This window comes from Trachymyrmex cornetzi, unplaced genomic scaffold, assembly GCF_001594075.2.
Source record: "Trachymyrmex cornetzi isolate Tcor2-1 unplaced genomic scaffold, Tcor1.1 scaffold748, whole genome shotgun sequence".
Lineage (NCBI taxonomy): Eukaryota > Metazoa > Arthropoda > Insecta > Hymenoptera > Formicidae > Trachymyrmex > Trachymyrmex cornetzi.
Genome location: NW_017300079.1, coordinates 652,193 through 678,224, shown reverse-complemented (window position 1 = coordinate 678,224; position 26,032 = coordinate 652,193). Strand labels below are relative to the sequence as shown.

Genomic DNA, 26,032 nt, shown 5'->3' with positions numbered 1-26,032 from the left:
GGCTGCGAAATCGCGCGGGCATTAGGCATTCCGTTCAAAATAAACGGGCGGATTAATTCGAGGGAGAGCGATACGCGAGCGCGTACATCCCCCTCTTTCGACCGCGTATTAAATTTTTGTCTCGGTGTTACGCGTGTTCCTCCCCTGCAATAGTTGACGACGACGCTGAGGATGACGATGGTATCGGGGATGAAGTTTTCGATCAACCGCAGTGGTTGTCGGCGATGCAGAACGACGCCGAGCGTCCGTACGATAGCATGAAAATTACGGATTTTACCGTAGTGCGAGTGTGTTCACACGATTCGTGATAAATTGCATGTAGTCGTTGATTATTATTGTTTCGTCAGAGAGAAATACAATTTTCATAACAATTGACTATTGTGAGCGTTACGAGTGCACTATTTTGCCCATGGCGATGATGCAGGAGCATAAATCTTTCTTGATCAGAGATCTTCTGGGGGATGTATTGGCTGACCGAGTTCAAGGTAGTATCTTTATCACTAAGGCTCAATGGACAAAAATCATGCTAGATGATCAACGCGAGATAATAGATTGTTGATAGAGGTATTCGTCCTAGTATCGAAATTAACTTTTCAATTTTAAAAGAAGTAATTGACTCTTTCTCTGCAAATAAAAAAAATTACCGCGATTATCTGAATAATATATTAAAATATAATTATTACACATAATTATTTTTTCTTTTTAAATATGTAATATATTTATAAAAATATATATTTTATTATTCTTAAAAGAAAAAGTAAATACAAGGAAAAAACGGTATTTAGTGAATCGGATCGATCATCTTAATTATGAGAATTCTACAGAATAACATACAATATATTACTTTTTATGTAATGTTTCACTTTATGCAAAATTTATCTAAAATGATGTATTTTATTATACATGTATGAATAATTACAAAAGATACATTCAATGAAAAACTGATTTAAAATAGGGTTGGAAGAAAAGCTCTGCGGTATTTTGTTAACTCAAAATTATATACAATATCTTCGTTAAAAATGATCAAATTTAAATTTAAAAAAAGAGTTTCAAAGCTTGAAATCTCTACTTTTGAATGGTTACTATATTTTTGAATTTATGTAAGTTTTGTAATTTTTATATATAGAAAACTATGAATTGAAAAAAAGGGAAATTTTTCTTTTCACTTTGTGGGTCTGTCACGTACCAAAATAATTTGCGAAAATTTTCGATTATCTATATCGTGAAAATTTGGAGTTTTTCATGTCATACTCTTATTCGCCGTGTTGAATTCTAGTATTAGTTTTGAATTTGGAGAGTCCGTATCGAGATTACATTTTGAATTTATAGATAAATAATACTTGAAAAGTTTTAGATTAATAGAATAAGAATGGTGCCGACTAATGAAATTCTGTCTAAAAAATACTTTTTTAAAATTCCTTCATTGATTGTTTTCGCGATTTATATATTATGAATTATAACGATACTAATACAAAAATATGTTAACTTAGCTGTAAAATCAATTTTTTAACTGCAATGGTTTCAAAACGATTCCTTTTTTATAAAAATTGTTTTTAACCCTCATCCTTTGTTATAATAGTGCTGTAATCGATAATTAGCTTTATTCCCCGTTCAGCTGTGTCATTATATAAAATTATTGCAGTTAGAAAATTAATTTTACAGCTAAGTTAACATATTTTTGTATTAGTTATGGTTGTAATTTGATATTTAAATTATGAAAAACAATCAATGAAGGAATTTTAAAAAAGCATATTTTCAAACAGAATTTCATTTTTCAGTCGGTACCATTCTTATTCCGTAATTTTGCAATTTTAAACGACTCAGGGATGAACATGACTGTTTCGACATCGATTTCATTATCATTTCTCAATGGGAAGTAACGCACAAGTTTTAGCGTATAACATACGACTTAATAGGGAGTTTTTGCCGTTTATCCAGATACGGTGAACGTTAAGGTCAGGTTATCTTCTTCTTAACAACTAATTAAGAAAGAAATAACATGACTTTAGCGTTGACCGTATCTGAATTCACGTTATTTCAAAAACTCCCTATTGCCGTCTCTTGAGGACACGGTAATAAGTTGTACGTTATACGTGAAAACTTGTGTATTACTTACGTCTACAACTTAAGTTAGTCTAAATAAGTGTTACACACAGTCCTTGTGCTCAGACCCTTTGACAGATGTAATGCCAGACTAATGAGGTGTCCGCCAGTCCCGCACCGGTCCCCCATGGTGCTGTGTCAGTTTTGTCATGCAGATATGTTCAAGACCGTGATATAAATATGAGGTGATATAATGTGATGTCATTTCAAATCACCGCGGTAAGATAATGATATCTGCATCAATTGTTATTGGCTAATTAGAAATATAATATTCAAATTTATGTTTTTTGTCTCAAGAAAGATCATGAATACTAATTAAATAATCAGGAGACATAGTAGTGGCTCGCGCTAAGAGCAAGCGATATCGAAGCACACGAGACCGACCGTGTATCTTTAGTGTGCGAGCTGTCGAGTTTTCCAGACGATTATCGGATCTCAATAAGGACAGAATCGATCAAGTTTTAAATAGGCTCAATCGACAGCTTCCACCCAAAAATATAGAATAAAAGCGTTTTTGTTTTTTCTCTACGTACCCTACGAGCGAAGATATTGTGACGCAAAGTCTGAATATGTGAAACTTTACTTTCGTCGTGAGATGTGGAGGAAATATCCTTTTAGAATTTTTAGCGTAAGAAGCAAATGTAGCGTCGGCGATACATGGGCAGCGAGCGCTGCAACGATCCTGCATCATTCTGCACATTTTACACATTCTACAGAAGTCAATATCAGACTATGCATTAAAGATTGAGATCGAAGATTGAAAGATAGAAATTTGACTAATCAAAACAAAAGGAGCTAAAACTTCTTTGTCCTCATTGGTCAAATTTCAATCTTTAATGCATAGTTTGATTCTGGCCTAACGATCACGCGATCGCGGAGGAATTGAATGAGTGCAATTATGGGTAAAAGTATATATAATACCTCGATCATCTCAAATTTTGACTGATAAAAAAATACATTTAATCGATGCGTTTTCACATTAAAAAAAGAGGAACAGTTATGAAATTTGCCGCTTTTTGTTGTTGATATCAAATCTTTTATACAAGTAGTACATATCATTAGAGTTAAATAAATAATAAAAATAGTACCACTCATTTGGGTTTTACTTTTAATAAAGACAGTATATAATAAAAACAGTACCACTTGGGTTTTATAACTTGATAATAGTTCTTTTTCAAGAGAGAGTAGTATATGTTGACCTAAAACCTTAATCTCGTAAACTATTAACATTTGATAGCTGTATTTTAATATTTTTATGAACAGGTTAATGAGATGAATCAATTGTTGAAAAGAAAACACATAATCGCTTCCTATAAAAAGATATCCATTTTGCCTATTTTTTAAAGCAACCACGTGTTTTTTTTTTACATCAATTGATTGGTCATTATTTTATTTAAGTCTCATTATTTTATTCATAAAATTATTGAGATACGATTATCAAAAAATTAATAGTTTATGAGATTATGAGACTTAATATTTTTTTTTATGTCAACGCGTATCAGAATAAAGTAAAAAATATCTCGTAAGCTATTGATTTTGATATCTCTATTTTAATAATTTTATATAGAATAATTAGAGAAACGATATTTTGTAAATAAAATAATTCCCTTAAAAAAATGGACGCGATCGTTACATCTTTTTGGCGTCTCCACCTTGAAGGAAAACAATGTGACCAAAATACGTTCAAGTTTAAATCAGTTTGCTTACTATTACGACAATTCATTCATTTAAATCAAGTCAATATCATTTAATTATATTATATATATAGATGCTCTGACACGTTTACATAAAAATAATCATAACTTCTTTAATTTTTGAATTTTGAATATGCCTTAGGCAGAATAATCTTAAATGTCTCCTATTTCATAAAATTGAAAAAATAATTAATTTTTTTATCTTTTAGACAATTGTTATAATGGTATTTCTTAATTTTGTGATGATGATTACGTTTTTGTTAAATAAATATAAACGAATACGTGACAGATCGTCAAAATTCATATTAAAAAGTGGATCCCCTGGTGCGAGCTTCTATTATTTAAATCGCCGACGTGAAGCTATCAGGGAGACTAACTCCCTCGGATGTGGTACCCTATTAAGAACAATTCTACACATGGTTCGAGGCGCCGGAAGATTTGTTAGAGCTTGTTAGTCTCACGATTTTCATCGAAGGTTATTACCCCCTGGCGCGCCATTGCGAATCTATTGGCTGATCCTGAGAGGGTGCAGTAGGTCTTGGTAATTGAAATGGTTTTCTCTAACCGAAATCGATCACGATCGATTGATGATTGCTGAATTATTGTTTTAGTAATAGGCTTTGCCCGACCGACCGAGTTCGCTGATTGGATCAATTGAATCAGCCAGAAAATAATTGTTAACACATACCTAATGGCGGAAGAACAGATTGTCTCACATGTTTCGCGTACATACATTTTTCTTTACATAATTAATCCTACATTACTCGTATGATTTTTTTTTAACGTAAATATTCGCACAGGGTATATTACGGTCCTACCATCACAATTTATTCCAATTTCCATTATTTTAAATATTACTGTCCAATCTCATTTTACAGTAATATCGCTGCAAAATCTCTGCAATATTACTGTAACATGCAATGTTGCATGTAGGAGATATCATTTTGAAATACGAATATAGTCTTTTAATTTGAACATATTTCTGTCTTTTTTTATATGAATTTATTGACGTTTGCCTAGCATATCATAATTTTGAGAAAATAGCAATAAAGAGTTTAAAAAATATTGATTTTAAGAGATTTCATGTCGTTGTATACATATACATAAAATCAGTATTCTTTTTTTCTAATTTCATTAATGTCACGCAAGAATATGAACTTTTAGTTTTAAAATACACTTTGATTTATTTCGATAATCTCTTATTTTCGAGATATGTATATATCAATTTGAAAATAGCTCCTTTTCTCATAATACATATAATATATGTATTAGGTGTTGAACTTAATTTCTGCTACTCGCTACTAATGCCCATTTCCACCAACGTAGATTAACTTTAATCTTGGTTCAATTTACTCTTTGTCTTTTTCTAATCTTTAGAACTAGAAAAAGACGAAGAGTAAGTTGAACCGAGATTAAAGTTAATCTACATTGGTGGAAGTGGACATAAAGGGTGCTAGCTCCAACGCTGGCGAGTTTCGATGATGAAGTCATATGTCTTTTGTAGTTTAGACATCGCTGAAAGTGATTCAATCCTCACGGGTTAGATTTCTCGACGCCAAAGAGATTTTTCAATCGATTGAAAGTGAATCGCGATAAGCTATTTTTTCGACATGTGCTTCTTCACTACTTCGACCTCAAGGAAACCGCAGCTGAAGCGTATCGCTTATTATCCGAAGTGTATGGTGATGAAACTCCATCGGAACCAACATGTAGAGTTTGGTTTCAACGCTTCCGAAACGGTGATTTTGATGTGAGAGACAAAAAACGTCCAGGACAGCCGAAAAAATTTGAAGATGTCGAGCTGCAAGAATTGCTTGATGAGAATCCAGCTCAAACGCTTTTAGAGTTGTCGAAACAGTTAAATGTTACTCCAATGGCCGTCTCAAAACGCTTGCATGCCATGGGAAAGATCCATAAGGAAGGGAGATGGCTACCACATGACTTTGATTAAGGTATTCATTCATCTTCCCTTCGAAACAAATCAATTTTGGAGATGAAAAAACGGCAATTAAGTTCAACATCTAATATGTACGTTGTGATCGTACTCGCGAGCAACGGCACTTCTCCGCGTTTCCTCATACAAAAATACCGAGAGTATAAACTCCGAGTAACTGCCTAATTATTGTTGGGCATGAGAGAGAGAGAGAGAGAGAGAGAGAGAGTGTGTCATTCTTTTTCTAATCATTGGCTGACTCGAAATAATTTCGAAATAATAATTATTTATTGCGACGGACGAAATCCAACCGTTTAGCCACGAAATTGGCAGAGGGAGTGACTCATTATCAGCGAAAGAATATCAGAGGATGAGAGAAATAGGCTAAAGAAAAAATAGCACATGAATTAATAAAGAAAAGAGAATAACAATTGTATATTCTGCAAAAATCGAATTACGTTTTTCCTTGGTAAAACGTAATCTGTAAGACCCGGATCTTTAAGATTCAGCATCCGCAACGGGAATAGAGTCAATTATTATGCACGCGTCGATTAAGCAATTGTACAAGATTTTGATATTATCTGAGCTCTCAAAAGAATCGATTAACAAAGACGCAATAAGAATCTATAGGCTTGTTCTTTTTGGCTGAACTTTTGCACCAGTTCATTTTTTTTTCTCTTCTTTCCTCCTAAAGAGAAAAGGAAGAAGGATGAACTGGTGCAAAAGTTCAGTCAAAAAGAACAGGTCTTATGTTACTTGACTATGTTACTATGAACAGATAATAATTGCGCGGTACAGAGTGTTTCTCTACGCGGTAACTCAAAGATTAGAAGACAAGGTAGTGTCTCAGCGCTAAGGTAAGCGCAGCGACACTATCGTGTTCCTTTACACGAACTGACAAGTTGTGGGGGACCAAGATTATTATTTTTACGTCGCAAAATAGAAGGAATCTCAACACACAAATATGCAGTAAAAAATAACTCGGCTGTGGCAAAGGGCGAGCGCTATTCGGTATCTAGTAATTTGTTAAAAGTGGCGTTCGAGTGAATGACATCATTATACGCGGCAGCCAGAAAGTTGGTCGCACGAAATTTTTAGAATCCTTAACGCGCGATTCTCCCGACGCAAAGAATCTCGTAATCGATGACTTTACAGAATTAAGCGACGCTCGTCTCACCGATACTGTTCTTTTCGTTCTCTCCGGTATCCTAATCTCTCGAAATCCACTGTTCTGCTCCTTGATAGTCGTATTTCTGAGATCATACAACCTCTCTTACAAATCGTTGGCTCAGCCACAATATGAATGCCGGCCGGAATTTTTTCGCCTGAGTCCTCGCAGATCCTGACGCGTAATCCAAATCGGAAAACTTCCTAGACAGCCTTCTGGTTATTCCGGATGGCTCGGGATATCAAGTGGTGCTTCACCGCTGCGAATCCGTAAATTTGCGTCTTTCTTGCAGGCGGACGGTACGCGTGGTCATCGTTTTCGCTTCAAATACTTCAGTTCTTGGCCTTACAAGAAGGTATCTTATCCCTACAGCTCATTCTTCATTGTTTTCCTGTAAATAGTTGCGACAATAATAAGGCTCTCCTAGCAGCGTGATAGAAGAACTAAAGAATAACACGATCTGCGTGTATATACCGGGCTCCCGGAAGAGGCGGTTTCCAGCGCGATATCGCATCTTCACTCTTCTCGTAGTAACGGATCTTTCTTCTCCTGGTTGCGATGAGAATACAGAAAGAATAGTGCAACCACCGATCACGGTCCGTTATTGTTAACAAAACGCTAAATTCGGAACTAAATTAGAAAAAATAAAACTTATAACAAATAATTGATGAAAACAAATAAGTAGTGCTCACCCTGCGAACCAGGAGAACGCAATTGATCTCCGCAGAATTGTTGCGATCGTGACAGGCAAAACTTTCCACGTCACACAACGTCCATGTGTACGTACATCTGTTTTTCTCTGTCTTTATCTTACATCATGGCTTCGACAGTTATGCCTCTACCAGTATAGCTCTCAGTCTTACTTCATAGTTTAAATATATAAGGGCTCTGTATTCCGATCATGGTGAAATAATCCTTTTACCATAATTCCGGTATAGAATCTCAGCACAAAGATGGTCCATAACCAAGCCATGAAATGTGAATCGTAATCGTAGATCAATGCACGATGTTTTGGTCAACCCATGAGATAGAATCATAATTCCATCAAGATCAATCTACAACTACGACTTATGTTTCTCAGTTACAGCAATCTTTGTATTTAGGCCTTTACACTGCTAGTAGTGAAAATACCAGTAGTATACGTAACATGCTCTACAGATTTTTCGCTTGCAGTGAGAAACGGAACGCAACCGAGAACTGATTATGAATGTACTAACTTAGGTCTATTAAACGTTCTAATTACTAAATATCCAGTCCTATCATGATAACTAGAAATTCTGTTTTATCAAATTCATTCAACTATAAATGTCTTCTCGGTGTAATCAAACCATTTTTCTCAGTGTATGTTTTACATGTTGTAGAAGACTCGGAGAACGATTCGATGGTCCATTCGGATTCCGAAGACACTATCGATCCTGGCAGCAGCCCTTGCACGCGTCTAGGAAGTCCTCCACCGGCGCTTTCACCATCGCCCGGTTTGGCAACCACATCTGGGAAATCTTGTGGGGTGATGGTCAATAGCGCACCACCAACTAGCAGGAAACCACGAAGACGACGAACCGCTTTTACTCACGCTCAGTTGGCTTATCTCGAAAGGAAGTTCCGTTGTCAGAAATATCTCAGTGTAGCGGACCGCAGCGACGTCGCGGACGCTTTATCGCTCTCAGAGACCCAAGTAAAAACTTGGTACCAAAATAGAAGGTAGACAAAAATTTACCGTATGATAAAGAAATAAGACTGGAAGGAGCTTTTCGCGCCACTGCGATTTCATTGCAGGACGAAGTGGAAACGGCAGAATCAATTACGATTAGAGCAGTTGCGTCATCAAGCTACTGTTGAGAAAGATCTTCTGGTACGTAGCGTGGGTCTTCATCACAGCAGCATGGATGCTTATTGTTCACCATATAACTCACAAACGCAAACCGGTCATCCGCCACCACCGCCGCCGCCATCGTCAGCAGCATCCACTGCTTCTACGGCAGCGTTTCTCTCGACAGCGGCCGCACTCTTCCGGAACGTCACCTATGTCCCTGGCTGCCCTCTCTAACACGTGTAATCTTGAAGATCTCAACATTATTCCTGAATCAGAACGAGCAATTTAGCTCAGAGATCTGAAGAAACATTTCAATGACCTACTTGTGCCGTGAGTGCTAAGCTAATAACTAATTCAGTGTTTTCAAAAAATTTTGATTCATCTTTCGTTATTTCGGAGTTTCCTAAATTTTAGTGAATTGGTTGAAAAGATTTGCATTAATAAATTAACTTATTAATAAGAGAGACATCTATACGCTACTGTTTTTTTTCTTTTTAACGCGTTATCGCTTTTTTATAATGTTATATTTAAAATATGGAAATATTGCTCTGATTTAAAGATTTTCTATGAGATGAGAGGAACAAAAACATAAATTATAATTATTCTGCTTTAATTACATCTATATCTGCATACTATCATGCAAGTCTCAGCGTATTAAATGTTATCAACATTTTTGTGTTTAAAAAGTCTGTAATATCGTTTCTTTTTCACATTTCTTCTTCCATGACATTAAATAAAAATCAAAGAAGTATGTAAATATATAATTACGGAATTTCAGTAGTTGTAGCAACTTATCTTTCACATATCGAATTCAGCGTAACATTTAACATTAATATGGAAATTTACATCATCTTTGATAGAACTTCCATTTCCAGTTGATATTATAATAATTTCCAATTAATACTATAATAATGTTACATTACCATTATAACGTGTCACGATGGATGCGATATTAATATATTGCATTTAAAAAATAAATAAAGAAGAAAAACTGCAGTTGTCATGAAAGAAAGAATGAGCTGTGATTTCGTAATATACATAAATTGAGAGCAGAGGTACACGTTTAATTGACAATTAATAAGTTATGCGATTTAGGCCCGGTTGCACCATGTTACTTTGACTTTAAGCGAGGCTTAAAACTCTCTATTTCTCTCTATTTCTCCTTCTTTTTCAGCTTTAAAGAGAGAAAGTGAAAGTTTTAAGCCTCACTTAAAATTAAAGTAACATTGGTTCAATCAGTCCAGTAACAATTCGTAGATTCTTTAGCATCTTAATGTAATTAAATAATTATTGTTGTTATTCGTCAACTTGATAATATTTATTGAATACTTTTTCCGAAATAAAAAATAATTGTAGATAAATAAATTATTATTAAAAAATCATGCCCTACGATTCAATCAGAAATTTCAATGTAAATTAGTCTTTACTTAACATGCTTGATAACTTACTTCCTGCTTTGATCAAGGGTTAGAAGTTGTATGATTAAATCGAAAACGAAATTTACAAATTTATTTCAAAGAGCAAAATAAATGAATATATTTTTTATTTTCTGTTTAGATATTATATATTATATATTATATATTAGATATTATATATAACTGTTATATTTTGGATGTAAAAAATTGTAATACAATTTATAATACAAAATTTACTAAAAATATATTTCTGTCATGGAAGACAAGCCCGAAATTTTCAAGTGCCTCGTATTTTACCGCGATTCTGTGGCTTCTAAGAACGTAACTCAGATAAAGTCTTTTAGATATCTTATGCAACATGTTATCTGAGAATCTATCTATTTTCTGATTTAGTTTTCCTTAGAATGCACTTTGTTTTACAGATTAAATCTAAATCAGACCATTAGAAATGTTATTATAAAATGATAACAATATTAATAATGTGATAATTGAAATTTTATGTTTATGTTCTGTTACTATGTACATTTTTCTAATGGTCTATTTTAGGTTTAGCAAAGCGTCCTGAAAAAAAACTAGATCAGATAGTAGAAAATGCTTCCTTAGAAATCATACAATTGTAGAGAAACGAGAGACATACATTTTAGAACCTGTATTTAATAAGAAAATTGCATATATTTTTAATAAGATTTATATTACAAATTAATTTTTTACATCTTAAATATAGCAGTAAATAATGCCTAAACGGGGAATTGCACCCATTTAGATTTCTTTCCCTGAAATAAATTCATAAATTTCGTCTCCAATTTGACCACAAATCTTTTATTGTTCCTTAAAGATGATTCAGGCAATTTCGAAGGTAAAAGCAAAGTGCTCCAGTACATTTCATTATTATTTTACATTTTGATCTCCTTTTTATTAGCGGATATATGTTCTTATAAATAAAGTGTACACGTGGCGATAGGCACGTGACCAAGCACGAATAAACTGGTTAAACCGATACATGTTGAGTAGTTCGACGGTGCTTGTGCTGACTGAAATTGCCATGTGTAGCAAATCTAATTATGTAAAAACAACGAGAGAATACGCAACTGATATGATTATCACAATGACTTTGTGCCGAACTTACTCGCGTTAATAATTAAAGAAAAAGAAACTGCCACAAGGCAATCAATATACGAATGATACATTTATTATAGATAAATATCTTATAGGTATATGTATATTTTAGCGATTGAAAAAAATACAATTACGCGCAAGATCAAAGATCTTTTTGCTAAAAGAATTTGCATTTGTTATATCTAGATCTTAATATTTAAACAATTATGTTAAACAATTATTTTAAAATTATTTCATACAGTAAGTACAGTGCTAAACAAAAAAAAATTCTTTAACAAAAATTAGAGCTTTATGTTAAAAATTGAGTAGTAATATTTATAGTTAAAATGAAAGAAGTTAATATGAAAGACATCGATTCAACTTCGAATGTGAAATTTTATGAATAAAAGAGAAAATTTTGTCTTTTTTTTTTTATTTCATTCCTTTAAATCTCTACAAATCATTTACGTGCCATATTTTCTCAGAGAATAAAACAAACGGGAGTCCGCGCATAGTTTCTTTAGCATAATGAATTGTACAGCGTCAGTTTCTTAGACAATCAGCGAATCTCGAACATTGCAGCTTGCACTTACGTGATAATTATATGCTTTCTCCAATAACAAAATATCTAATTTTAACAATATTAACGAATTAAAGAGACAAGTTAAATTTTATAACTAAACATAACGAGATAATCATTAAAAAAAAATGTATTTAAGTATATATAAAAATTCACTTGATTAATTTCAAGTGAAAATTATACTATAAGAACGATGATGTAAGTAAATTTATGATATACTTCTACGACATATGTATAATTATATCTTTTTTATATAAGATATTATCTCGAAAATAGTATGAAAGTTTCCGTCAGAACTACATAATTTTGCATGTACATTAATATTTTTATCTATCTCCATAATTCGAAGTATGATCGATATATCCCTTTATCAAAACTAAGGGAGAATTCTAATTCCCCCTTGGCTTTGATAAAGACGTATATTCTATTTTAATAATCGGAATACGTGAGACAAGTGGTGTTCGATCACGTGCGTATTGTATTGCGACGAATAGTCGCGCACACACGTGTACATACGTGCGTAAGTCGTGTTGGCACTTGGGCACGTGCTTTTCATTCCTCTTCGGTTGGCTTTGTGTCTTCATAGTGCATTGTTAAATACTTCGCCATAAGGGATGACTCCTGTATATGGAAAAGAAATTTTTCGCCTTGTTTCACAACTCCTTTACATTCTTGATTGAATATTGAGAAGTGCACAATCCTCTTGTTCGCCAACCACATGAACTACTCGCCTTGTTTCACAACTCCTTTACATTCTTGATTGAATATTGAGAAGTGCACAATCCTCTTGTTGTTCGCCAACCACATGAACTATGATTACACTGTTCAATAAAACTTTTTTCCAAGCACAAGAATGATAACCCAAGTAGCTAGTAGATACTTACAAAGCGTTAACAAAGCGCTAAAAAAACACATATAATCAGCAGCTATATAAGCGCTGCTATACTACTTAGGTAAGCCAACATAAATTTTTGTTTAGTAATTCTCATGAGAATAATTGTGTTTCTTATGAATTTTTTACGATAAGAAACAATATGAATTTGGAGAAATTAAGAAATCAGCGAGGATAAGAAAAAATTATAGAACAAATCATCCGTCAATAAAGTATTGAAAATGAACAATATTACTGAATTAAAAAAAATTACTGAATTAAATAGATAAAATATTTATTATGCTCTTGTCTTTATCACAGAAACTCTTACCGGTGACAACAAATAAATTTTCTAATTTAGATTTTTTAATACATTATATATATATAGGCGAGTCAATAATAAAAAAACGTAAGGAAGAAAACGATGCGCGGAAGCTTTTAATTCTTTAGAGCAGACAGCGATGTAATTACAGGAGAAAAATCTGTGTATCGATTTTTCTCTTTCTCTTTCTCTCCTTTTTTCTCTTTCTTTCCATCGTCTTTTGATGAAAGGCAAAAACCAGAAGTAAGAGGTTGGAGGTCTCGGATCAGAAAAAAAGGTGAGAAAGATGAACGACGGTTTGGGAGCAGGACTGTAACGAAGCTCTGACTTTTTAATTGGAACACATTCAAAAAGTGATATGCCTTTTCATCGTGGAATGCAATGCACTGTGAATGCAATCTGAATCAATGTAGAATCAACCGAGCTCGCTGATAAACCCAGAATTTCGCGATTTCTGCGAATCGCACAAAAGGGATATTAGAACATTTTATTTTTTCCTTCTTCACATTATTCACGAACGACTAAATAACGATGTAAATTACATTAAATGGGAGCAGTGTTTATTTTTAATGTGTTCATGTAAATAACGACTAGTATTCGAAATGTGCAATAATTACACGTTCTATAAATGTTCTCCTAAACGTGGATACGTAAGATTAGCGACTAATGAGTCGTGAAATTGACCTTACATGACTTTAGATATCAAAAATACAATTGTGAAAAAAATATAATGGCAAACTATTTTGTTTATTATTTTTCATAGTAAGATGATTTCCCACAAAGTGCCTTTTTCGAAGAAAATTATGGAATATCAGAGTTATTATTGTAAGAAGCTCACGAACAAATGACTATATCCCTTCGAAAATACAGCGTAGCTCGCGGCGAATCGAGCTTAATGGGTTGTTTACTTGCAAATTGCGCTACCGTTAAAGGGCAACAAACAATTCATGACTCATTTTAACTTCTGCATTTCAATCCCAAGAACTGACAGCCCTTTCTACGAGCATCACGTTTGCATAATTGTCTCTTATGTTCCATTTCTTTTTCAAGCGAATCGCTTTTTCCTACTGTTTTCATCTACCGTAGATTTAAAAAATTCAAAATATAATAAAATTATCGACTTATGTTGTTAATAAGCTATTAAAAGTGCTGCCTTAATATTCTAAAAAAAATCTTTATTATAAAAAAATTAAAATCTTTCAAAATAATTTCACATATAAATGTACTAGAAGATGTAAATACAGTTATACAGAATATCTGATAATGAATGCATTACCTCTCATAGACAAGTAGAACGGACTAAACTGAATCAAAAAGTTCGGTAAAAAACTTTATAAAATTGGCGAACTTACCGATTTCAATGACCTTGACACATATTTTCAAGGTCATGGTTCTGAGCGATCTCCCACAAGTTGTAGTAGTTCGCTCATTATTCGTTACATAGTAATTATTAACAAAAAAATTTTTAAATAATGTCACATTTCTGTTATATATCTACAATATTAAGTAACATATATATCCTACACTTCCCCCTGCTTAGAAAGATTAAACTTTTCACGCGAAGCGAGATCCACCCTGCATCTGCCTCTGCCTAGGGGGCGCACGATTTTCCACGCGGAGCGAGGTCCACCCCCACCTCCCCCCTTACCTAAAGGCGCATAACTTTCTACACAAAGCGAAGTCTACATTACTGCACCCTCCTGTCTAGATCGTGCGCCGTGCGCCTTTAAGCAGGGAGGGAGATGGGCCTCGCTTTGCGTGGAGTTGTACGCTTTTTTCGCATTTATATCATATACATATTTATTAAAGGATCTTGCATCAAATTCTTTGAAGAAACGTAAAGAAATGTAAAAGTTTGTTTATACTTTCTAGTAAATGTAACTAAATAAATTGTTTAAGAAAAGAAACTGCTCTTGTTAAAAATGTTTTAAAGATTTTTGAAGTTGTACAATTAGTGAAATTATGGTTATAATTGTAATTCTGCGAAAATCTGTTCTGGGGATTGATTATTGTATATTATAAGAGAATATGCTATATTGTAAACAACAATCCGGTATTCTTCAAACATATAAAATATTTTTATACATTTAGATGAAAATAACATCTCAACTTTTTATTTAATTTTTATTAATAAATTAGTTAACGTTAATTAATTAAAAAAAAAATAATAAACAATATAAACTTATTAATGGTGGCCAATATTTTTAAAAATATTTCATTGTAATAAAAAATGAAAACAAAGCATTACATTTTAAAGAATTATGCGATTAAAATTTTAGAAAATATGCATTTTACAAAAAAAGAATTTTATGTATAAGACACCCCCAAAATGAATGGTTTAAAGTAAATTAGGAATTAGAAATTTATTAAATGTATATGTATTTAAATGTATAATATGTGTTTATATGTATGTATATGTATATATACACACACAAATACATATATATATATACATATATATATATACATATCTCACATATACAGGATATTTTTTAAAGTCTATCCACAAATCATATAGTGTTATTCCTGATAAAAAAAACTGACAATGAGTCGAAAAGGCCTCATTTTGCAATTTTTGCAATGGTTGACGAAATATTAATTTGTAAAGATTGTAAAATAAGTGATTGCTGAATCACATAATGCTATTCCTAATTAAAAATTGAGTCGAAAAGTTCTTTATACCATTGCGATCAGGAATAGCGCTATATGATTCGTGGCAGACTTTAAAAACATGTGTGTGTGTGTGTGTGTGTGTGTGTGTGTGTGTGTGTGTGTGTGTGTGTGTGTGTGTTTATAATTTCATTTTAAGATTTTATATCTTTTACAACTGGAAAAAATGCTTAGAATAAAAAAATTCTAAAAATTTTTCAAAGGAAGTTAGAACCAAAACATCAATCCAGATCACTACAATTTATAAAATGTAGAATGACAAAATTTTAATTTTGAAACTATTACGATGTTAAATAATTTAAGAATCAAGTCATCTTAATTTCTCTTTACATTAGGATAATATTAAATTTGTGACAGTTCGAACTAATATTATCTACAATTGTGTACTTAAGTCAATTTGAGATGCAATTACTTGTATTGTTTATTTATAATTCATAATGTTCTATTTGCATTAGCATCTTCTTAGATAAAGAATTGCTTAGGCAGTTTTCGCACGAATAGCAGCACGTTTTCCTGTGACAGCCTGAAATAGACATAAAAAAATCATGTTTAAAATATAATTACATTTGATACGCACAATATATCTTGCCAGAACATGTATATACATGTTCATATGTATCACACTATGTATAAAAAATATATTATTTCTAATTAAAGAATAATTTACCTGGAATCCAGACTTTATGCTAGCGACAGAACATCTTGAACCGCAGGTTTCGCATTGCAAAAAAAAGAGTCGAGTGTCCTTTTGGAGAATAGTGTCGGGTGAACGACACGTATGACACGTAACGTATTCTTTGATATATCTTCTAAGAACATTTTCTATTTGTTTCTGTTGAAAGCGGCCTTTGATAATTAACTGACTGTTACCATCAACAGAGCCGCTTGTACCTAACTCCGCCAGCAGAAAGTCTAGTAAATGTTTAGGTTGTCTATGTAATGTTTTACAAATCTGTAAAATAGAAATATACAGGCTAAAAATTTTTAAACAAAATGATTAAAAAATCTGGAAAAATATAAAATATGTAGAAAAACATTTCAAATAAACATTTCATATGATCTCACAATGCGCAAATAATAACAAAATCAAATTAAAAAATTTTTTAAAGTCATATAAAAGTTATCGATTTTTTAAATAAATTATGAATTTTTTTACATAATATAATTCCTCTAATTATTTTGTATATAAAAGTATTAAGGTAGAGATATAAAAAAATAAATAGTTTTTGTGAGTTATTTTATACTTTATTCTAGTATATGTATACTGATAATGTTTACTGAAACCTAAAATATCTCGTAAACTGTAAATTTTTTTATAATAGTACTTTAATATTTTTATGCACAGAATAATAAAAATATTTTAAAAAATTATGTATTTTGCTATTTGTAACTAATAGGTACATAACATATTCATTTTCAAGCAACCATTTCTTTATACAATTGATTTATCTCATTATTCATCAATATTGTATATTTTATATTTTCATTGGTATTCATTTAAATAATTGGTATTGTATACAAATTTATCTTTTTGTCTTTAAATTACAGATTATTTCTTTGAAAGCTGTTAGCAAAATACATACAAAACTACTACTGTAAGTCTGGTTATAATACATACCTCGGTAAAATTAGCAAAAGATGTTTTTTTCGTTCCAATGCGTACTACTTGTGGCGGACGCATAACAAACTTCTGTTTCTTACCCGCTACCATATCGGGATTCTTCTCTCGCATGATATTAAACACCCTAACTAGTAATTCATCGTATGTATAATCTCTATCCGATCCCACCCACAAACTCGGTTCCTCCACTAAAGAGAAAAATGAACATATTTGTATTATCTAAACTAAATTATCTATACTAAATTATGACAGAAAGAATTGTTAATCATTACACGTGATTATTACAATTGAACAAGCACAAATGAAAATTAACAATTTGAAAGTTGTTAAAGTAGGGTAGAAATTTTTGAGGGTTCCGCTACCACTCGGGAATCGTTTTATTTCTATGGTTTCTTATATATTTACCTTGGTAGAAATAAAAAATAATCATTATAATAACGTCAGATTTAAGGAAAAATTTTGATACATTGAAATAAAGTGAATAAAATCCTTATTTACATTGTTATAAAATCAGTTATGCTTCAATAATTTATTTATGAAATTAATTCCAAATTGGACCAAATGCGAATAATTGCATCACATTTTTTATAACATTTGTCATCTCGGTACCGTTTCCCCCACTCCAAGCGTAGCGCAAAAATTGTAAATAAATTTATTGCGAATAATATTACCTCAGCCGGGAGTCGAACCCGGATCTCTAGAATTCCGTGCGAGCGTCCTGAGTTTTTAGACTACCGAGGTCTTAGTAATTAGTATTTTTCGCAATATCGATATGTAGGAATAATGAGTTCGACTCCTGGCTGAGATATTTTTCGCAATAAATTTGTTCAGTTTTTCAGCACATTAACATCTTTCTAATAGGATACCTGATTGAGCATCAAATTATTAAATGGCTTGTCAAATTAATTTGTGATATTACTACAGTGATTTAAATGGGTGCATTCAGTACTATAACCGCTCACTGAGCGCTCAGTGAGCTCTCGTATCTGTTTGGTCTATATTTTTAGATCTAACGGAATATGCCAATCAGATGCAAGAGCTCACTGAGCGCTTAGTGAGCGGTTGTAGTATTGAATGCACCCACTGTGCTTAGAAGTCCGAAAAACCAATTAGGCGCGCAGTTCAAATGACAATATAATATATGTGGTATACAAATTCACGTGGAAATTATTTATTTTACATTTAAATTATTTAGGAGAGAATTTGGATAATACAAAATAATAAGATTGCTTTAAAACGCTTGTAAAAATGGGCAATAAATAATCGTGAAAAAAACGTGAAATAAAAATAAGCAAGCCTATGTTGACTACGTGCCTTTTATGATAATTTACTATCAGGAGGGAGAGGTAAGGATAGCTTCTATTCATTTTTACAAATGCTTTGAAACGATCTCATTATTTTATTTTATTCAAATTCTCTTTATTTACAAATGGCATGCAAGAATTTCAATGTGTCATTTCTTACTTATGACTGATAACATCATGATTTCAATGTGACTGCGGCGATCAGTCAGGAGTCTTAATACAGTATAATGCCCAATTTCATCACTTCCAGATAAGTTGCGAATTACCTTATCCAGGAGATATCTCCATTGTATTCTGGGAGATATCTCTTGGATAAAGTTATCTAGAGGTGAAGAAATTGCGCTAAGTCATTTTTTTACTTCACAAAGATTATGAACTTTTTAGTTCATAAATTTTTTAATTATTTAATGTTATCATTTCACGATCCTTTTATTTATTATACATACTTTGTTTTTCTTTTATTTAATGTCTAATGTATAAAGAATACTAAAAAAGCATTCAATCATAAATATTAATCATATACGTATACATCAATACAAACACAAGATCTCATTCTTGTATGTAATTTATCAAAAATGAAAAAAAGCATTTCATAAAATTTCTTATTATGTTTGGAAAATAATGATAAATCTATCACGTAGGGGCAAAATGGACTAAACTGAGAAAAAAGTCCTCTACTATTTTGAAATTTTCGCAATAGTTACAAGATATTAATTGCTAAAAATTGCCAAAAATTGGTTTTCAATAATTTTTTACTAAAATACTATCAACTTTACAGAAAAACTACAAGAGATAAAAATTATTTATTTTCTTCTTATATAGAGGTCTAAGAATTTTTTTTAGAATTTTTTAGTATCGTATTTTCTCAAGTTAAAAATAAGAAAATTCTGTACTCTAAAAAGTTGATAAATTCTTAAAAAATTCGTAGAGTTCTATGAGAAGAAAATAAACAATTTTTGTCTCTTGTAGTTTTTCTGTAAAGTTGATAGTATTTAAGTAAAAAATTATTGAAGACCAATTTTCGACAATGTTTAGCAATTAATATCTTATTGACTATTGCGAAAATTGCAAAATGATAGAGGACTTTTCTTCTCAATTAGGTCCATTCTACCCTATGCGAAGGATTTATTATTATTTTCCAAACACCCTGTACATATTAAAGCTTCCAAATAAATTATAATTAGACATTATTTTAATTACATCAGATATATGTAAATAATAATTTTAAAATATATAAAATTTAATTTTTTGAAATTTATAAAATCAGTTTCAGATGTTCTCTCTAAAATTATTTTTGTCATAAAATGCATAAGAGTGGAACTTAGATGACGTGCATGTGAGCGGATGCCAACTGCGATTTTTAGATTGTGCGATAATTAGAGAATAGCGAATTAGTGAGTGGATAAAGAAGGGAAAAAGGGAAGAGCAAAAAAGTTAAAAAGAGGTAAAGGGAAAATTTTGTTATTCTGGTATTATGTTTTGAGGATGAGTTAATAAACAGAGAAAGGGAGATACAGAAGCAGTGAGAAGATAGCAAAATTTCTAAGGCAAGATACAACGAGTTAGGTAAAGATACAAGGAGTTAGGGGTGACTCACCCCTATAACGTATTTCCTGTTACTTACCCGGGGTGAGTAACAGGAAATACGTTATATCTAAGGAAAAAAAACTTAGGAGGATGGAAAAAAGGGGGTGAGGTAAAAGCTCTGTTTCAATTAAGACGTGGGAATTTGGAGGAAATGATAACTTGTAGCATTATGTGGAGGAATGCACGATGACAAAAGAAAGATTTATTAAATTAGGGGAAGAAGGAGGGATATTAGGGAGATGATGATTTAGGCAAGATGAAAAGGGAAATATTAAGAAAATTATGGAAAGATAGTGATAAAGTTTTGAGAAAAAAAAAGAAGAGAAGGAATACATGATCTAGAGAGGAAAAGTAATGGCAATGGAAAATTAGTTTGTAGGAGTGGTGTAATTAGCAGAAAGAGACAATAAGGATGGATAGAGTAAATTTCAAAAGAAATAAAAGCATGTGAAAACAAGCAGACGATTATAGGCTGTGATTAAGGCTGTGGTCTAGATATTTTAATTTAGTTTAATTTAGTCTACAGTATTAGAATTAGATATAGAATAAAAGCAGATAAGACATGAATAAAAGAATACAAAGAGAATATACAGGATACAACTGGATGAGCAAGAAATGGTAAAAATAGTAATATAGTAATGGATAGCATAGGCAAGATAAATGGATAAATGAATGGGTTAGGGCTGTATGTGTAAACTAAGTCCTCTTCTTGGCAGTGTATGCTGAAGTGTAATAAATTCTATTCTATTCTATATATTCTATTCATATATATAGAATATTCATATATTCTATTCAAAATGCGTAAGTGCAGAAATAATTAAGTGCATAGTTGACGTAATTAAAGTACATCAAGCATAATGTCTTACCATACTCTGCACTTCGCTCAGATTCAGTGCAGCATGTTAACAAATAATGGATAACATAAACAACTAGATGCAAAAAACATACTGGTAAAAATCATTTCTTATTGGTACATACCATTCTCCTTGTCTTCAATTTCCTTGCGCTCTTCTTCAGCCACTAATTCATCGAGATCTTTCTTCTTTTTCTTCTTTTTCTTTGTTTTTGAGAAATCCATATCTAAGTCAAAATCATCATCTACTACAATTTCTTCGACCTGTTGCTCTACAAGTTCCTGTAAAATAAATAAGATTCTCAAAAATTTAAGATAAACAATCCAGGTCTTGCTAAACTAGTATATTATAGATTGCAATACACTTTTTAAAATGGCAAATATTTGCAATCTTCTCTCCTCTCGCAAATATGAAAAAGCAAGGAATGGAGGTCATATTTATTTGTATTATTTTATTTATACAGGGTATTCAGCGATATCTACCTAGTTAATTCAATAGATAATTCTAGGATATTCCAAGTAAAAATCCTAGTTTTTCGAGATCGATTAATTTTCATTAATTAATTTTTGTTGATTCGCGCAATATATGTTTTGTATTCAAGTTAGAATTTAATATAGCGAAATATTTAAATAATAATTAAAAAAGATTTCGTTATTACATAGTTTGGCTACCTTTTTGAATCTTCTTCAGAAATCCAAAATAAAAAAATTAAACAAGAAAATATAGCAATATTTTCATAGTTCTCATGTTAAGTTAATCCAAAAACCACAGAATTACTCAAAACGATTGGAAGACCGTGTGGAGAAAAGTTCTGGAAATTATGAACATTATAATTGCAAGTAATGGACAGAAGATTTAAATAGAAAATAGTCAAATTTTAGAGTTAGGAAAAAAGTTACAAAATAAAAATTTCTTCTCTTATCTTTCTCTATTTAAGAAAATTTTATTTTATGATTTTTTCACTAACTTTAAAATTTTAACTATTTTCTATTTAAATCTTCTGTGTGCTACTTGCAGTTCTAATGTTCACAATTTCCAGAACTTTTCTCCATGTGGTCCTCTAACTGTTTTGCGATCAATTCTGTAGTTCCTTGATTAATTCAGCATGAGAAGATATTGCTGTATTTTCCTGTTTAATTTGTCTATTTTGAATATTTAAAGAGGGCTCAAAAAGTCGAAGTAGCCAAAATATGTAATAACGGAATTTTTATAGACATTGCTAATCTCTTATTTTATCTCTTGTCATCTCGACATTCTTAATGTAAATCTAATAATGTATAATTAAAATTTTGTAATTTTTACATATTGACATCCTTATTGACTCTTGTAGATCTTTATTTTCGTTTATTTAAATTTATTATAATATACAAAAAAACAAAGTGTAATTTACCTAAAACATTTCACAACTGACCAGTAAATCATTATCCATACTTAAAAAATCCTTGCTCTTCTTACGAAATCTTCTTACTTTTATAATGATAAATTACAAATTAACAAAAAACTAATAAGTTTTTACAGACTCCTTTAATTAAAACAATTAATAAAACCATAAAATATGTATTATAGAGATTATAGATAGAGATTATAGATATATGTATATTAAAAGATTTTTTTATATCTTTAGTATTAAGAAAAATTGCGCTAATTGATAACCAGCGTCGACTCCTATTGTCTGTAATACATATTTTATGGTTTTATTAATTACTTTTATAAATTAATTCTTATCTTATCTTATTAAATCTTATCTTATCTTAATTAAATCTTATCGTACAAATGTTTAGGACATTTATGGAATAACATTAATAATAAAATATAATTAATTTCTAGTGTGTTCATAGATGTTCATAGCTGAATATAATTTATCATTTTTTAATATATCAAAACATGTTATTAAAAAATACAAAGACAAATAAAATTGAATAATTAATGATAAATAAGCTTAAATTATTAAATATATCCAACATAAATTTTAAAAAAATTATTTACCTCTTTCTTTGTATCAGGTAAAGCTGCTTCTAATTCATCTAAGTTAAATGCCTTTTTCTTTTTTTTCTTTTTTTTACCAAAATTTTCCAAATCCAATGCCTCATCATCTTCCACCACTGTTGGCTCAGGTTCCTGATTCTCCTTATCAACAATGTTTTCAGATGCATCTCCACCGCTGCCTCCTTCATTGAAAGCCGCATCTATATCAAAAGTAGTCTTCTTCTTCTTTTTCTTTTTTTTCAAGGTTGGATCAAATACCTAGAAATTTTTTTATGAATGGAAATGAGTTAAAATACAAATCATATTATATTATTAAAAATAAATAAACGTTTTAATAAAACAAGGATGAATATAGCATATAAATAGCTTATAATGTTGATCCTTTGTTATAAAAAATCTTCTAATTTAAATGATTAATATCTCCAGTAAATAAAAATTTTGAGGTTGGAATTTCTTTTGCTTACTAAATATCATATATCTCTCGTAAGTAACAAAAAAAAAGTAAAGTCTGATGTATTACTCCAATAGAAAATATTGAATTAGAACAGCACAGTATGTCCTGTCACATATTTATGTTCAACTTAATTCGTAAACTGTATTTTACGTACCGAATCTTCTTCCGTCATTTTTCTGATAGTAGAGTGTCCTCTTAAATGAAGAAAACTTTTTGCTTAACAAAAACTTAAGCGATATAAAACATTTCAGAAAACTGAACAAATTAATTTCAACTTACTGCCACACGCTGCTCCAAAAAGATTGCATCAGAAAATTTAATAGCCTTAAGAAAAGCAAGAGGGTCTACCTTCTAAAAAGAAGACGATTTTCAGCGCCATTATGTCTGAACGCGGACATGGCGAACTAAATTGAATCAAGTGATGAGAGCATAGACTTTATCCAGAGAGATATTTGAAAACGGTCATCCCGGCCTTTTTCATTCCAACGCTTATATGTATGTACACATCAATGTCCATTTTTGGGATATGAGAACGAAAGTATCACGTCTATTTTGTGAAACTGTCGATAAAATTGGAGTATTGAAAATGAACGTGGTGTGTGTCGGTACTGTCGATGCTCATAATAGCGCGAAACGCATCGCGTCGTCACGAGTTAACCAATCAAAACGTCCCATCTGCTTACAGTCATGGACAAAACGGTTGCAACACTTTTTTCGATAAGATTTGGAATGCAACTTGCTCACCGAGCGATTGGCTGCGTTCAGCAGAGAAAGCAGCTTTGCAACTGTTGTAAATTCTTCAATATGATTAGTCTTGCCCTTAGTTCCTCATTGGATCTAAATGTATAAACCAATCATATTCAAGAATTTTACTACAGTTGCAAAGCTGCTTTCTCTGCTGAACGCAGCCATTGGTTTGCAATTGATTTTTGCTTTCAATACTTTACTGGATCTAAGGCCGATATTAATAGTCGGTTCTTATTTTAAGACCATCTTAAGTAGCCTCTGATTAGTTTACGACATCTTAAGACTCTACTTAAGACGGTCTTAAATATAAGATTTGACTATTAATACCGGCCTAAGTGTAGGAATCAATGGGCGCATTCAGCGGACTCAACAGTTGAGTGAGCGCTCACTGTTATTGGTGTACTCTTTTAAATCATCCAATCAGAATTTTAGATCTAAAAGAATATATTAATGGCTGCGTTCAGCGGACTCAACAGTTGAGTGAGCGCTCGCTGCTGATGGTCGCGTTCAGCAGACTCAACTGTGTGGAGCAGATCCGTGAGCACTGCTATTGGTGTATACTTTTAGTTCATCCAATAGCAGCGAGCGCTCACGGATCCGCAACAGTTGAGTCTGTTGAACGCGATTGAACGCGACCAATGAACGTGACCGCAGTGTCCGCAGTATATGTTCGCGTTGGAGGTTGGAGGTTGGAGTTTGGAGTATTTCGCAGCTGACAGATTTCCTAACCTCAATAGTCGTCGATTTTAACGCTTAATATCTCGGTCCACGGAGTAGAGCGACACTTTTTTTTGTCAAGTTCGTTCATTTTGTACAAAAACCCATCGAATGAGCCTAATTTTATTAAAATCGGTGAGGAAGACTCTGGAAGACAGGAATCTTGAACATTTTCTACGTAAGTAATATTTATCTTCTAATTTACACCGAGCTTGATATGACTATATTCGTATTCGTACCAAATCACTTAATATACTTATTGTGATCACCATGTCACGTTCACGAATTACTTTAATTTACTCTGATATTTCTGAATCGTATCAAACAATTGGACAATTACGTATGACGTATTGTGATATTGTAGCACAACAAAATCACGGAGTACTTTCTATTGTCTGTTTTCGAGATTAGTATTTTATTAGTTATTAGTAGCACACACACAACACAACACACAGAAAATATATATTTTTTATTAATTGTATATGTTGTATATTCTTTTCATTTTTTAAATTAAACACACATACAAGATATTATTTTTACTATATGTTTCTAAGAAATTACAAAACGATACATAATTAGAAAATATCTTAGAACAAAAAATAACATGTTCATGGAAAATACATTTATCTATTTAATATGTGTATAAATAAAACAAAAAAAATTGTAATATTAGTATTTAGATTTCTTCTTAAAAAACAATATTTAAAATCTCTTTTTAAAAAACAATATTTTACAAAAGAAATTTATACGCTTTTGTTTTGATTATCCAATGTTTCAAAAATTTGACATTTTGCTATTTAATTTATTGTTATTTTGAATTGTTAATTCTGTAAAGACTACATCAGTTTCAAATGTTTTCAAATATTGATATTTTATATAAATAAAGTGAACAAATGGGTGTAGAAAGTATAAAAAATTGCATTTTTTATGAAATATTTTTGATCCCTTATTTAATTCCTATTTATGTTTTTCTATTGAAGTTTTTCTAGCAATATTCTGTGAAATATTTATCACATTCACTTTTGTGTAATACACATATATATACAAAATATATATTTTTATTCACTAATTTTTAGAAATAAATTAGAATATTATACG

General features: G+C 31.5%; 2 protein-coding genes across 3 annotated transcripts; one reads left to right on the top strand and one right to left on the bottom strand.

The window, feature by feature from the left end:
- The first annotated feature begins 409 nt into the window (after nucleotides 1–409).
- On the top strand, nucleotides 410–9,092 carry LOC108768097 (homeobox protein MSX-2). The gene is made up of 3 exons (XM_018518380.1): nucleotides 410–485; nucleotides 8,260–8,599; nucleotides 8,675–9,092. Exons 1-3 carry the CDS (start codon nucleotides 410–412, stop codon nucleotides 8,943–8,945), a joined length of 687 nt encoding a protein of 228 aa, XP_018373882.1. The 3' UTR covers nucleotides 8,946–9,092.
- A 6,908-nt stretch (nucleotides 9,093–16,000) lies between these two features.
- eIF2beta (eukaryotic translation initiation factor 2 subunit beta) lies at nucleotides 16,001–23,835 on the bottom strand. Of its 2 annotated transcripts, XM_018518378.1 has the most exons (8): nucleotides 23,750–23,835; nucleotides 23,625–23,664; nucleotides 23,017–23,274; nucleotides 21,155–21,311; nucleotides 21,043–21,075; nucleotides 17,283–17,473; nucleotides 16,332–16,616; nucleotides 16,001–16,187 (listed from the first exon to the last, which is right to left on the bottom strand). In XM_018518378.1, exons 1-8 carry the CDS (start codon nucleotides 23,776–23,778, stop codon nucleotides 16,143–16,145), a joined length of 1,038 nt encoding a protein of 345 aa, XP_018373880.1. In that variant the 5' UTR covers nucleotides 23,779–23,835; the 3' UTR covers nucleotides 16,001–16,142. The 2 variants fall into 2 exon arrangements, with proteins under 2 accessions (XP_018373880.1, XP_018373881.1); XM_018518379.1 differs by lacking the exon at nucleotides 21,043–21,075 and having other exon boundaries at nucleotides 16,002–16,187; nucleotides 23,750–23,834.
- Nucleotides 23,836–26,032: the final 2,197 nt, after the last annotated feature.

Excerpts from the sequence above, each read along its gene's own strand:
- LOC108768097 (XM_018518380.1), top strand. The coding sequence starts at position 410 with ATGGCGATGATGCAGGAGCATAAATCTTTCTTGATCAGAGATCTTCTG. Across the intron at positions 486-8,259 it reads ATTGGCTGACCGAGTTCAAG|AAGACTCGGAGAACGATTCG; the intron begins GTAGTATCTTTA and ends TACATGTTGTAG. Across the intron at positions 8,600-8,674 it reads ACTTGGTACCAAAATAGAAG|GACGAAGTGGAAACGGCAGA; the intron begins GTAGACAAAAAT and ends ATTTCATTGCAG.
- eIF2beta (XM_018518378.1), bottom strand. The coding sequence starts at position 23,778 with ATGCAATCTTTTTGGAGCAGCGTGTGGCA. Across the intron at positions 21,076-21,154 it reads AATTGAAGACAAGGAGAATG|GCTGCACTGAATCTGAGCGA; the intron begins GTATGTACCAAT and ends ATTTGTTAACAT. Across the intron at positions 16,188-16,331 it reads GCATAAAGTCTGGATTCCAG|GCTGTCACAGGAAAACGTGC; the intron begins GTAAATTATTCT and ends TGTCTATTTCAG.